Source organism: Oncorhynchus tshawytscha, linkage group LG08, assembly GCF_018296145.1.
Source record: "Oncorhynchus tshawytscha isolate Ot180627B linkage group LG08, Otsh_v2.0, whole genome shotgun sequence".
NCBI lineage: Eukaryota > Metazoa > Chordata > Actinopteri > Salmoniformes > Salmonidae > Oncorhynchus > Oncorhynchus tshawytscha.
Window position 1 is genome coordinate 73,804,954 of NC_056436.1, and position 13,979 is coordinate 73,818,932.

Consider the following 13,979-nt stretch of genomic DNA (forward strand, 5'->3'; position numbering starts at 1 on the left):
GAACGAACTGCAAAAATCTCTGAAGCTGGAGACTCATATCTCCCTCACTAGCTTTAAGCATCAGCTGTCAGAGCAGCTCACAGATCACTGCACCTGTACATAGCCCATCTGTAAACAGCCAATCTATCTACCGATCTCATCCCCATACTGTATTTATTTATTTATTTATCTTGCTCCTTTGCACTCCAGTATCTCTACTTGCACATTCACCTTCTGCACATCTACCATTCCAGTGTTTAATTGCTATATTGTAATTACTTTTTTATTGCCTTAACTCTCTAATCTTACCTCGTTTGCACTCACTGTATATAGACTTTTTTTGTTTACCTCTAAGAGTTACACATGGAATAAACATACCCCACTCTTCCACCAAGGCACCTGCAAGTTCACAGACATTTCTGGGGGGAATGGCCCTAGCCCTCACCCTTCGATCCAACAGTTCCCAGACATTTCTGGGGGGAATGGCCCTAGCCCTCACCCTTCGATCCAACAGTTCACAGACATTTCTGGGGGAATGGCCCTAGCCCTCACCCTTCGATCCAACAGTTCACAGACATTTCTGGGGGAATGGCCCTAGCCCTCACCCTTCGATCCAACAGTTCACAGACATTTCTGGGGGAATGGCCCTAGCCCTCACCCTTCGATCCAACAGTTCACAGACATTTCTGGGGGAATGGCCCTAGCCCTCACCCTTCGATCCAACAGTTCACAGACATTTCTGGGGGAATGGCCCTAGCCCTCACCCTTCGATCCAACAGTTCACAGACATTTCTGGGGGAATGGCCCTAGCCCTCACCCTTCGATCCAACAGTTCACAGACATTTCTGGGGGAATGGCCCTAGCCCTCACCCTTCGATCCAACAGTTCACAGACATTTCTGGGGGAATGGCCCTAGCCCTCACCCTTCGATCCAACAGTTCACAGACATTTCTGGGGGAATGGCCCTAGCCCTCACCCTTCGATCCAACAGTTCACAGACATTTCTGGGGGAATGGCCCTAGCCCTCACCCTTCGATCCAACAGTTCACAGACATTTCTGGGGGAATGGCCCTAGCCCTCACCCTTCGATCCAACAGTTCACAGACATTTCTGGGGGAATGGCCCTAGCCCTCACCCTTCGATCCAACAGTTCACAGACATTTCTGGGGGAATGGCCCTAGCCCTCACCCTTCGATCCAACAGTTCACAGACATTTCTGGGGGAATGGCCCTAGCCCTCACCCTTCGATCCAACAGTTCCCAGACATTTCTGGGGGAATGGCCCTAGCCCTCACCCTTCGATCCAACAGTTCCCAGACATTTCTGGGGGAATGGCCCTAGGCCTCACCCTTCGATCCAACAGTTCCCAGACATTTCTGGGGGAATGGCCCTAGCCCTCACCCTTCGATCCAACAGTTCCCAGGCATTTCTGGGGGAATGGCCCTAGCCCTCACCCTTCGATCCAACAGTTCCCAGGCATTTCTGGGGGGAATGGCCCTAGCCCTCACCCTTCGATCCAACAGTTCCCAGACGTGCTCAATGGGATTGAGATTTGGGCTCTTCACTGGCCATGGCGGAACACTGACATTCCTGTCTTGCAGGAAATCACACACAGAAAGAGCAGTATGGCTGGTGGCATTGTCATGCTGGAGGGTCATGTCAGTATGAGCCTGCAGGAAGGGTACCACATGAGGGGGGAGGATGTATTTCCTGTAACGCACAGCTTTAAGATTGCCTGCAATGACAACAAGCTCAGTCTGATGACGTTGTGACACACCGTCCCAGACCATGACGTACCCTCCATCTCCAAATCAATCCCGCTCCAGAGTACAGGCCTTGGTGTAATACTCATTCCTTCAACGATAAATGCAAATATGACCATCGCCCCTTGTGAGACAAAACAGCGACTCGTCAGTGAAGAGCACTTTTTGCCAGTCCTGTCTGGTCCAGCGACGGTGGGTTTGTGCCCATAGGCCACGTTGTTACTGGTGTTGTCTGATGAGGACCTGCCTTACAACAGGCCTACAAGCCCTCAGTCCAGCCTCTCTCAGCCTATTGCGGACAGTCTGAGCACTGATGGAGGGATTGTGTGTTCCTGGTGTAACTCGGGTAGTTGTTGCTATCCTGTACCTGTCCCGCAGGTGTGATGTTCGGATGTACCAATCTTGTGCAGGTGTTACACGTGGTCTGCCACTGCACGGACGATCAGCTCTCCATTCTGTCTCCCTGTAGCGCTGTCTTAGGCGTCTCACAGTACAGACATTGCAATTTATTGCCCTGGCCACATTTGCAGTCCTCATGCCTCCTTGCAGCATGCCTAAGGCACGTACACGCAGATGAGCAGGGACCCTGGGCATCTTTCTTTTGGTGTTTTTGAGAGTCAGTAGTTTTTATTGTCCTAAGTTTTCGTAACTGTGACATTAATTGCCTACCGTCTGTAAGCTGTTAGTGTCTTAATGACCGTTCCACAGGTGCATGTTCATTAATTGTTTATGGTTCATTGAACAAGCATGGGAAACGGTGTTTAAACCCTTTACAATGAAGATCTGTGAAGTTATTTGGATTTTTACAAATTATCTTTGAAAGACAGGGTGCTGAACATTTTATTTTTTTACGATAAAAAAATAAAATAATCCATTGAATAAGTAGGTGTGTCCAAACTTTTGACTGATACTGTATATACTCTCTCTATATATACAGTGAGGTAAACAAGTATTTGATCCCCTACTGATTTTGTACGTTTGCCCACTGACAAAGAAATGATCCGTCTATAATTTTAATGGTAGGTTTATTTGAACAGTGAGAGACAGAATAACAACAACAATATCCTTATATCCTTAACAATATCCTTATGTGCATATTCTTTATCCCCTTACACTGTGTATAAGACAGTAGTTTTTTGGAATTGTTAGTTAGATTACTTGTTCGTTATTACTGCATTGTCGGAACTAGAAGCACAAGCATTTCGCTACACTCGCATTAACATCTGCTAACCATGTGTATGTGACAAATAAAATTTGATTTGATTTGAACAACAAAATCCAGAAAAACACGTCAAAAATGTTATAAATTGATTTGAATTTTAATGAGGGAAATAAGTATTTGACCCCCTCTCAATCAGAAAGATTTCTGGCCCCCAGGTGTCTTTTATACAGGTAACGAGCTGAGATTAGGAGCACACTCTTAAAGGGAGTGCTCCTAATCTCAGTTTGTTACCTGTATAAAAGACACCTGGCCACAGAAGCAATCAATCAATCAATCAGATTCCAAACTCTCTACCATGGCCAAGACCAAAGAGCTTTCCAAGGATGTCAGGGACAAGATTGTTGACCTACACAAGGCTGGAATAGGCTACAAGACCATCGCCAAGCAGCTTGGTGAGAAGGTGACAACAGTTGGTGCGATTATTCGCAAATGGAAGAAACCCAAAAGAACTGTCAATCTCCCTCGACCTCCATGCAAGATCTCACCTTGTGGAGTTGCAATGATCATGAAAATGGTGAGGAATCAGCCCAGAACTACACGGGAGGATCTTGTCAATGATCTCAAGGCAGCTGGGACCATAGTCACCAAGGAAACAATTGGTAACACACTACGTCGCGAAGTACTGAAATCCTGCAGCACCCGCAAGGTCCCCCTGCTCAAGAAAGCACATATACATGTCCATCTGAAGTTTGCCAATGAACATCTGAATGATTCAGAGGACAACTGGGTGAAAGTGTTGTGGTCAGATGAGACCAAAATGGTGCTCTTTGGCATCAACTCGCCGTGTTTGGAGGAGGAATGCTGCCTATGACCCCAAGAACATCATCCCCACCGTCAAACATGGAGGTGGAAACATTATGCTTTGGGGGTGTTTTTCTGCTAAGGGTACAGGACAACTTCACCGCATCAAAGGGACGATGGACGGGGCCATGTACCATCAAATCTTGAGTGAGAACCTCCTTCCCTCAGCCAGGGCATTGAAAATGGGTCATGAATTGGTATTCCAGCATGACAATGACCCAAAACACACAGCCAAGGCAACAAAGGAGTGGCTCAAGAAGAAGCACATTAAGGTCCTGGAGTGGCCTAGCCAGTCTCCAGACCTTAATCCCATAGAAAATCTGAGTTGCCAAACGTCAGCCTCGAAACCTTAATGACTTGGAGAAGATCTGCAAAGAGGAGTGGGACAAAATCTCTCCTGAGATGTGTGCAAACCTGGTGGCCAACTACAAGAAACGTCTGACCTCTGTGATTGCCAACAAGGGTTTTGCCACCAAGTACGAAGTCATGTTTTGCAGAGGGGTCAAATACTTATTTCCCTCATTAAAATGCAAATCAATTTATAACATTTTTTTTCTGGCTTTTTTTGGTGTTCTGTCTCTCACTGATCAAATAAACCTACCATTAAAATTATAGACTGATCATTTCTTTGTCCGTGGGTAAACGTACAAAATCAGCAGGGGATCAAATACTTTTTTCCCTCACTGTAGATATACTCTCTCTCCCTCTATACTCTCTCTATATATAGATATACTCTCTTTCCCTCTACAAACTCTCTTCTTTATCTCCCTCTACTCTCTATATGCTCCTTTTTTATATGCACTCTCCCTCTATACTCTCTTAATACTCTCTCTATACTCTCTCTACACTCTCTCTTAATACTCTCTTTCCTTGTACTCTTTCTCTACTCTCTCTATACTTTCTCTACACTCTCTATACTTTCTCTACACTCTCTTAATACACTCTCCCTCTCTACACTCTCTACTCTCTATTCTCGCTCTCTTTCTCTATACCCTCTTTATACTCTTTCTATATTCTCTCTATACTCTCTCTCTACTCTTGCTTTTTATTTGATATTTTTCTGTCCTCTGTATCTCACTTTTAACTTCCTGTCCCAGTGTTCCTATTAGTTGTAGTTCACATGGAATTTAATTGTGACATAAAGTACTAAACCTGTTCATTAATTCACCCACTCCCCAGCCCAGAGACGGGGAGCCTCTTGTGACAGTACTAGCTGAGGGTCCTATCAGGGTTAGGGAGGGCCACTTCTCCCGGCCGCGGGGCAGCTCTGACCTGCTGCGGGCCCCCAGCCGCTTCCCTGTCCCCGAGAGCAGGGTGGTGCTACGAGAGGTGTCTGTTGTCTGGCATCTGTACGGAGGGAGAGACTTCGGGGGCAAGGCCATGTCTACACACACTCAGCATGGAAACAGGTCCCTATGCACACATGTACACACAACCCAGCAACAGGCACTTGAATTTGGAAGATTTCTCTCTTACTGATCATCAAGCTCCTTTCTCCCTCCCTCTCTCTCTCCTCTCCTCCCCTACCCTCTCGCTCTCTAGGGGTCGCTCTGCCCCTTCTGGGATGCGTGGATCCCCGTCCCGCTCCACTGCTCCGTCCCGGCCTCAGAACTCGTGGCGCTGGGCTGGAGGTGGTGGACGTCAACACAACTTGCTCATGGAGATCCAGCTCACCAAGGTAGGGAGAGTATGTACTCTACATAACAGAAAGTATGTAGACACCTGCTCATCGAACATCTCATTCTAAAATCATGGGCATTAATATGAAGTTGGTCTATAACAGCCTCCACTCTTCTGGGAAGACTTTCCACTAGATGTTGGAACATTGCTGCGGGGACTTTCTTCCATTCAGCCGTGAGGTCGGGCACTGATGTTGGGCGATTAGTCCTGGCTCGCAGTCAGCGTTACAATTAATCTCAAAGGTGTTTGTTGGGATTGAGGTCAGGGCTCTGTGCAGGCCAGTCAAGTTCTTCCACACCGATGTCGACAAACCATTTCTGTACGGACCTCACTTTGTTCACGGGGGCATTGTCACGCTGAAACAGGAAAGGGCCTGCCTCAAACTGTTGCCACAAAGTTGGAAGCACAGAATCGTCTTGAATGTCATTGTATGCTGTAGCATTAAGATTTCCCTTCACTGGAACTAAGGGTTCTAGGCTGAACCATGAAAAACAGCCCCAGACCATTATTCCTCCTCCACCAAACTTTGCAGTTGGCACTATTCATTTGGGCAGGTAGTGTTTACCTGGCATTCACCAAACCCAGATTCGTCCAAACGTGATTCATCACTCCAGAGAACGCATTTCCACTGCTCCAGAATCCAATGGCGGCGAGCTTTAGCATTGTGCATGGTGTTCTGTGAGCTTATGTGGCCTACCACTTCGCGGCTGAGCCGTTGTTGCTCCTAGACATTTCCACTTCACAATAACAGCACTTACAGTTGACTTGGGCAGTTCTAGCAGGGCAAAAAATTTGATGAACTGACTTGTTGGAATGCTTGCATCCTATGACAGTGCCACGTTTAAGTCACTGAGCTCTTCAGTAAGGACATTCTACTGCCAATGTTTGAGTATGGAGATTGCATGGCTGTCTGCACGATTTTATACACCTGCCGACATGCAAAACATGCAAAACATTTTGGGACTATATAAACAATGGACTAACGAAACAAATACCAACATGTTTTTTAGGGTGGAGTTTTCCTTTAACCATAATGTGAGTGTGTGGTAATAAAGACATAAGACCTGAATGTGACAGAGGTGATAGAACATTTATGCCACTGTAGTGGTTGAGGGTTAACTAACCATGTTGTAGTGGTTGAGGGTTAACTAACCATGTTGTAGTGGTTGGGGGTTAACTAACCATGTTGTAGCGGTTGGGGGTTAACTAACCATGTTGTAGCGGTTGGGGGTTAACTAACCATGTTGTGGCGGTTGGGGGTTAACTAACCATGTTGTGGCGGTTGGGGGTTAACTAACCATGTTGTGGCGGTTGGGGGTTAACTAACCATGTTGTGGCGGTTGGGGGTTAACTAACCATGTTGTGGCGGTTGGGGTTAACTAACCATGTTGTGGCGGTTGGGGGTTAACTAACCATGTTGTGGCGGTTGGGGGTTAACTAACCATGTTGTGGCGGTTGGGGGTTAACTAACCATGTTGTGGCGGTTGGGGGTTAACTAACCATGTTGTGGCGGTTGGGGGTTAACTAACCATGTTAGCTCTAGCAGGGCAGAAATTTGACAAACTGACTTGTTGGAAAAGTGGCATCAAATGAAATGTATTTATAAAGCCCTTCTTACATCAGAATCAAATTTATTTATATAGCCCTTCGTACATCAGCTGATATCTCAAAGTGCTGTACAGAAACCCAGCCTAAAACCCCAAACTGCAAGCAATGCAGGTGTAGAAGCACGGTGGCTAGGAAAAACTCCCTAGAAAGGCCAAAACCTAGGAAGAAACCTAGAGAGGAACCAGGCTATGTGGGGTGGCCAGTCCTCTTCTGGCTGTGCCGGGTGGAGATTATAACAGAACATGGCCAAGATGTTCAAATGTTCATAAATGATCAGCATGTTCGAATAATAATAAGGCAGAACAGTTGAAACTGGAGCAGCAGCACGGCCAGGTGGACTGGGGACAGCAAGGAGTCATGTCAGGTAATCCTGGGGCATGGTCCTAGGGCTCAGGTCCTCCGAGAGAGAGAAGGAGAGAATTAGAGAACGCACACTTAGATTCACACAGTACACCAAATAGGACAGGAGAAGTACTCCAGATATAACAAACTGACCCTAGCCCCCCGACACATAAACTACTGCAGCATAAATACTGGAGGCTGAGACAGGAGGGGTCAGGAGACACTGTGGACCCATCCGAGGACACCCCCGGACAGGGCCAAACAGGAAGGATATAACCCCACCCACTTTGCCAAAGCACAGCCCCCACACCACTAGAGGGATATCTTCAACCACCAACTTACCATCCTGAGTCAGGGCCGAGTATAGCCCACAAAGATCTCCACCATGGCACAACCCAAGGGGGGGCGCCAACCCAGACAGGATGACCACATCAGTGAATCAACCCACTCAGGTGACGCACCCCTTCCAGGGACGGCATGAGAGAGCCCCAGTAAGCCAGTGACTCAGCCCCTGTAATAGGGTTAGAGGCAGAGAATCCCAGTGGAAAGAGGGGAACCGGCCAGGCAGAGACAGCAAGGGCGGTTCGTTGCTCCAGAGCCTTTCCGTTCACCTTCCCACTCCTGGGCCAGACTACACTCAATCATATGACCCACTGAAGAGATGAGTCTTCAGTAAAGACTTAAAGGTTGAGACCGAGTTTGCGTCTCTGACATGGGTAGGCAGACCGTTTCATAAAAATGGAGCTCTATAGGAGAAAGCCCTGCCTCCAGCTGTTTGCTTAGAAATTCTAGGGACAATTAGGAGGCCTGCGTCTTGTGACCGTAGTGTACGTGTAGGTATGTACGGCAGGACCAAATCAGAGAGATAGGTAGGAGCAAGCCCATGTAATGCTTTGTAGGTTAGCAGTAAAACCTTGAAATCAGCCCTTGCTTTGACAGGAAGCCAGTGTAGAGAGGCTAGCGCTGAAGTAATATGATCAAATTTTTTGGTTCTAGTCAGGATTCTAGCAGCCGTATTTACCACCAACTGAAGTTTATTTAGTGCTTTATCCGGGTAGCCGGAAAGTAGAGCATTGCAGTAGTCTAACCTAGAAGTGACAAAAGCATGGATTAATATTTCTGCATCATTTTTGGACAGAAAGTTTCTGATTTTTGCAATGTTACGTAGATGGAAAAAAGCTGTCCTTGAAATGGTCTTGATATGTTCTTCAAAAGAGGGATCAGGGTCCAGAGTAATGCCGAGGTCCTTCAGTTTTATTTGAGACGACTGTACAACCATTAAGATTAATTGTCAGATTCAACAGAAGATCTCTTTGTTTCTTGGGACCTAGAACAAGCATCTCTGTTTTGTCCGAGTTTAAAAGTAGAAAGTTTGCAGCCATCCACTTCCTTATGTCTGAAACACATGCTTCTAGCAAGGGCAATTTTGGGGCTTCACCATGTTTCATTGAAATGTACAGCTGTGTGTCATCCGCATAGCAGTGAAAGTTAACATTATGTTTTTGAATAACATCCCCAAGAGGTAAAATATATAGTGAAAACAATAGTGGTCCTAAAACGGAACTTTGAGGAACACCGAAATTTACAGTTGATTTGTCAGAGGACAAACCATTCACAGAGACAAACTGATATCTTTCCGACAGAGAAGATCTAAACCAGGCCAGAACTTGTCCGTGTAGACCAATTTGGGTTTCCAATCTCTCCAAAAGAATGTGGTGATCGATGGTATCAAAAGCAGCACTAAGGTCTAGGAGCACGAGGACAGATGCAGAGCCTCGGTCCGATGCCATTAAAATGTCATTTACCACCTTCACAAGTGCCGTCTCAGTGCTATGATGGGGTCTAAAACCAGACTGAAGCATTTTGTATACATTGTTTGTCTTCAGGAAGGCAGTGAGTTGCTGCGCAACAGCCTTTTCTAAAATTTGAGAGGAATGGAAGATTCGATATAGGCCAATAGTTTTTTATATTTTCTGGATCAAGGTTTGGCTTTTTCAAGAGAGGCTTTATTACTGCCACTTTTAGTGAGTTTGGTACACATCCGGTGGATAGAGAGCCGTTTATTATGTTCAACATAGGAGGGCCAAGCACAGGAAGCAGCTTTTTCAGTAGTTTAGTTGGAATAGGGTCCAGTATGCAGCTTGAAGGTTTAGAGGCCATGATTATTTTCATCATTGTGTCAAGAGATATATTACTAAAACACTTGAGCGTCTCTCTTGATCCTAGGTCCTGGGAGAGTTGTGCAGACTCAGGACAACTGAGCTTCGAAGGAATACGCAGATTTAAAGAGGAGTCCGTAATTTGCTTTCTAATAATCATAATCTTTTCCTCAAAGAAGTTCATGAATTTATCACTGATGTCAGCTGATGTCTCAAAGTGCTGTACAGAAACCCAGCCTAAAACCCCAAATGGCAACAATGCAGGTGTAGAAGCACCTGCATTCTATGACGGTGCCACCTTGAAAGTAACTGAGCTTTTCAGTAAGGATGACGGTGCCACCTTGAAAGTCACTGAGCTTTTCAGTAAGGATGACGGTGCCACCTTGAGAGTCATTGAGCTCTTCAGTAAGGCCATTCTACTGCCAATGTTTGTCTTTGGAGATTGCATGGCTGTGTGCTCGATTTTACACACCTGTCAGCAACGGGTGTGGCTGAAATAGCTGAATCCACTCATTTGAAGGGATGTCCTATATATACAAAAGTATGTGTGTGCAAGGTGTGTCCGTCCTTACAGTACTTGCCTTTGATTCTTTTCTCCGTACAAACTAGAAAGCTAATTCATTTTCCCCATCATAAGGATATGTTCAGTTCAAGTGTAGCATAAGTGTCAACCAGTCCTTTTGTGGAGACCGCAAAAAGCCACATAACAAACGCAAAAAGCTCCACTAGTTGTTTACAACCATTTAGTTAAATATGTCATTCCTGTTCCAGGTGAGCTTCCAACACGAGTCCTACCCAGTGGTGGTGTCTGCGTCTGGTCCGGCTCTGGAGGGAGAGGGGCCTGGGGTCGGGGCTGTGGGGGAACAGCCTCTGTCCCGCCAGGTGTTCATTGTTCAGGAGCTGGAGGTACGCGACCGCCTGGCTTCGTCCCAGCTTAACAAGTTCCTCTACCTGTACACCAGCGAGAGCATGCCACGCAGGACACACTCCAACATGGTGAGAGAAGAGGCTTTTTAAAGCCATTTATCATTATTTCCTTTCCGTTGTGAAAATCTGTTCTTATTAATGATTCTCATTTCCAAGGGAATTCTAAAGTTTTCTATGAGATTGGTTTGTTGTAATCCTATCTAATGTGTTGTCTGTGTGTCCCAGTTAACAGTGAAGGCCCTGCAGGTGTGTCCAGACTCTGGTGTAGGTGGTCCAGAGTCTTGTTTAAGAGTGAGCCTACTCCCCCTCCGACTCAACATCGACCAGGATGCCTTGTTCTTCCTGAAGGATTTCTTCAGTAGTCTGGCTGCTGGAGTTAACCCCTACCTGCCTGTGGACCCTGTAGCTGAGAGTGAGCACATTCACTGTGTTCTCTGTACGCTACATAATAAGTAGAGTCACATGGATCAGGAAGAACATCATACATGGTGCTCTGTGTCATGTATCTCCTCCTCACCCACTTGATACTTTCTCCCGTTTTCTTAATTTTCTCTTTTCTCTCTTTCCTCTCACAGTGAAGACAGACCCTTCCCAGAAGCCCGCTGAGGATGGGGTCAGTGGCACGGAGACCACTGCTGGTCTGGGTCCTGACCTCACCACTTCTGTAGAAACCACCTATAGCGAGCAGAGCTCCTCGTCCGCTGGCTCCACCTCTTCCACTGATCAGCCAATCTACTTCCGGTAATTAACTTCATCCTCCCAAAGAGTAAATCTACAGTCTATTTAGAATGTGTGGACATTATGTATACGTTGTCTTTCCTTCTCTTTGGAAGGGAGTTCCGTTTCACCTCTGAAGTGCCCATCTGGCTGGACTACCAGGGCAAGCATGTGGTCATTGAGCAGGTGAAAGGACAAAGAACATTTAACTACGAACACAGTGAACTCATCTCTGTGGTTATATTTTGTTATGTCACACACGTGACATTTGCTATGTGATTGTTTCCTAGGGGACGTTTGCTGGGATTCTTATTGGTCTGGCCCAGCTGAACTGCTCTGAGCTGAAGCTGAAGAGACTCTGCTGCCGACACGGGTACAACAACACGAACTCTGTTTCTCTCTAGTCTGAAGCAAGTGTCTTTTTCATAACGCTTTTCTCTAATATCTCTTCCTTACAGACTTCTAGGTGTAGATAAGGTGATTCAGTACGCTGTCACTGAGTGGCTGACAGACATCAGGAAGAACCAGCTGCCGGGCATTCTGGGAGGTCTAGGCCCCATGCACTCTGTAGTTCAGCTGTGTAAGTACAGGACAGGACGTCACTTGTTTGGTGATCTTTGTTTCTTGGCTTCTTTGCTATTGTCCCTTTAGTAGTTCCTGAGTAATAGAATTGTTCTCTTGCAGTGTGGTTATAGCTAGCATACTCTCACAACCTCATTTAGTGTTGATCTCATTTGTTTTTTGTGTAACTTTCTCTCTCTAGTCCACGGAGTGAGGGACTTGTTCTGGATGCCCATAGAGCAGTACAGGCGGGACGGCCGCATTATCCGGGGCCTCCAGCGGGGGGCAGCGTCCTTCGGCACCTCCACTGCTTCTGCTGCTCTGGAGCTCAGCAACAGACTGGTGCAGGCCATACAGGTACTACTGACCTCTGAACTCTAACCACAGACAGATCAGCTGGCTACAGACTGTTGAAACAATGCATCCTATGTACCACACCCTATACACTAACCTTACAGTCACATGTCATAGATTGTGGCCAAAAGGTTAGCATACCTACCTCATGTAGGAAAGAACTGAATGACTAGTAGCAACCGTATGGGTAGAAGCCACTGGGACCAGTAATACAGGTTCCTCCATTGCTATGATGTGCCTTACTCTCCTGAAGTGCTGTAATATTCCTGCGGTTTCTCCTCTAGGCCACAGCGGAGACGGTGTACGACATCCTGTCCCCAACGCCCCCCCTGAACCGTTACATCACAGAGGGCCGACCGCCCTCCAACCGGCCGCGCCGCGCCCACCAGCCTGCCGACCTCAGAGAGGGCGTAGCTAAGGCCTATGACACCGTCAGAGAAGTACGTGTTCTACTGATCAACAAATCAATCAATAAAAGTGAATTTAAGTCAACCCCTGTAGGATAATAGCAACAACAAAAGGCTTAGCACTTTCATTTGAAAACGTATCTTCCTCTTATCTTACCTCTTGTCTGCCTGTTTCCAAGGGCATGATGGACACAGCTCAGACGCTATGTGATGTGGCGTCTCGCGGGCATGAGCAGAAAGGCCTGCCTGGTGCTGTGGGCGGAGTCCTGCGGCAGATCCCGCCCACCGTGGTCCGTCCCCTAATAGTGGCCTCTGAAGCAACGTCCAACCTACTGGGGGGCATCCGGAACCAGATCAAGCCAGATGCACGGAAGGAGGACTTCTTAAAATGGCGCTCTGAAGAAGGCCAAGAATGATGATTCTGGGGGATGAAAGGTTAAAGATATGGGGGTGAAATTGTTATGTGTGTGAACAGATGAAAGGAATGAATGTGTGAAAACGTGAGTTTTAATTTAAAAAAAGAACTACTGCAGAGCGATTGACACCCAGTATTTTATGTGGTTCCATATGGATCAAGATAAAACAATTGTATCTCTTTCTTCAATGCAATCAAATAGAGCTCAGTTCAGTTCACTATCCTTGCAGCAGTGCGTACATGATGAGGATACTCTACCTTTCTTAGTATGTCAACATATCACTGTCACTCTGGGTTGTCTTCATCTTTAGATGTCAACGCTGTCAAAGGGCATACAGGGCTCTAGTCTAGCATAAGGTCTGTTGTCGTGGTAGGTGGGATTAAACATGTTAATCAGTAGCTCTCGCAATCTTCTGTCGATCAGACTATGGGCCGGTTTCCCAGTTTGAGATTACACCTATTCCTGGACCAAGAAGCACCTTGAATGGCGATCCTTAATTGATTGAGCATGCATTTTAGGAGTAGGCTTAATCTGAGTCTGGGAAATCATTCTATTGAGCCCAAATCAGTGTCCACAGGGATTGGATGGTAATATCCGTCTCTCCTGTAGTCATGGAGACTGAAAGACTGATATAGTGGCCTTAGCTGAGATCCTTACAGATAGCTGAGATCCCTTACAGATAGCTGTTAATCAAAACCTAAAACACAATTCTGGGATTGTTCCATCCTAGCCAGCACACATCCCCAGCGTTGTTTGTGCCATACGTTTGTTCAATGATGGGTTCCCTGGCCTCTCCTCCTTTGGTTTTAAACCAGTGTGTTTTTAGTTTTATCACCTTCCTGAAACCTATACTCATCTCTCTGTATGCTTACTTGTTCATATTTGACCTGTGATAACAATGACCCGGGCCTGGCTGTGTTAACAATGACCCGGGCCTGGCTGTGTTAACAATGACCCGGGCCTGGCTGTGTTAACAATGACCCGGGCCTGGCTGTGTTAACTAAATGACCCGGGCCTGGCTGTGTTAACTAAATGACCCGGGCC

At 46.5% G+C, this 13,979-nt stretch overlaps 1 protein-coding gene across 2 annotated transcripts in view; it reads left to right on the top strand.

Annotated features, from left to right (window-relative positions):
• Positions 1-13,963, top strand: part of LOC112255918 (autophagy-related protein 2 homolog A) — a 47,088-nt gene extending 33,125 nt beyond the window's left edge. For both annotated transcript variants that reach the window (XM_042325938.1, XM_042325939.1), the window contains exons 30-40: positions 4,944-5,173; positions 5,307-5,442; positions 10,325-10,549; positions 10,706-10,892; positions 11,056-11,221; positions 11,314-11,383; positions 11,488-11,570; positions 11,656-11,777; positions 11,961-12,115; positions 12,397-12,552; positions 12,699-13,963. In XM_042325938.1, the coding sequence (XP_042181872.1) occupies positions 4,944-5,173; positions 5,307-5,442; positions 10,325-10,549; positions 10,706-10,892; positions 11,056-11,221; positions 11,314-11,383; positions 11,488-11,570; positions 11,656-11,777; positions 11,961-12,115; positions 12,397-12,552; positions 12,699-12,935 (1,767 nt within the window). In that variant the 3' untranslated portion in view covers positions 12,936-13,963. The remainder of the gene's footprint in view (positions 1-4,943; positions 5,174-5,306; positions 5,443-10,324; positions 10,550-10,705; positions 10,893-11,055; positions 11,222-11,313; positions 11,384-11,487; positions 11,571-11,655; positions 11,778-11,960; positions 12,116-12,396; positions 12,553-12,698) is intronic.
• The last annotated feature ends 16 nt before the right edge of the window (positions 13,964-13,979 follow it).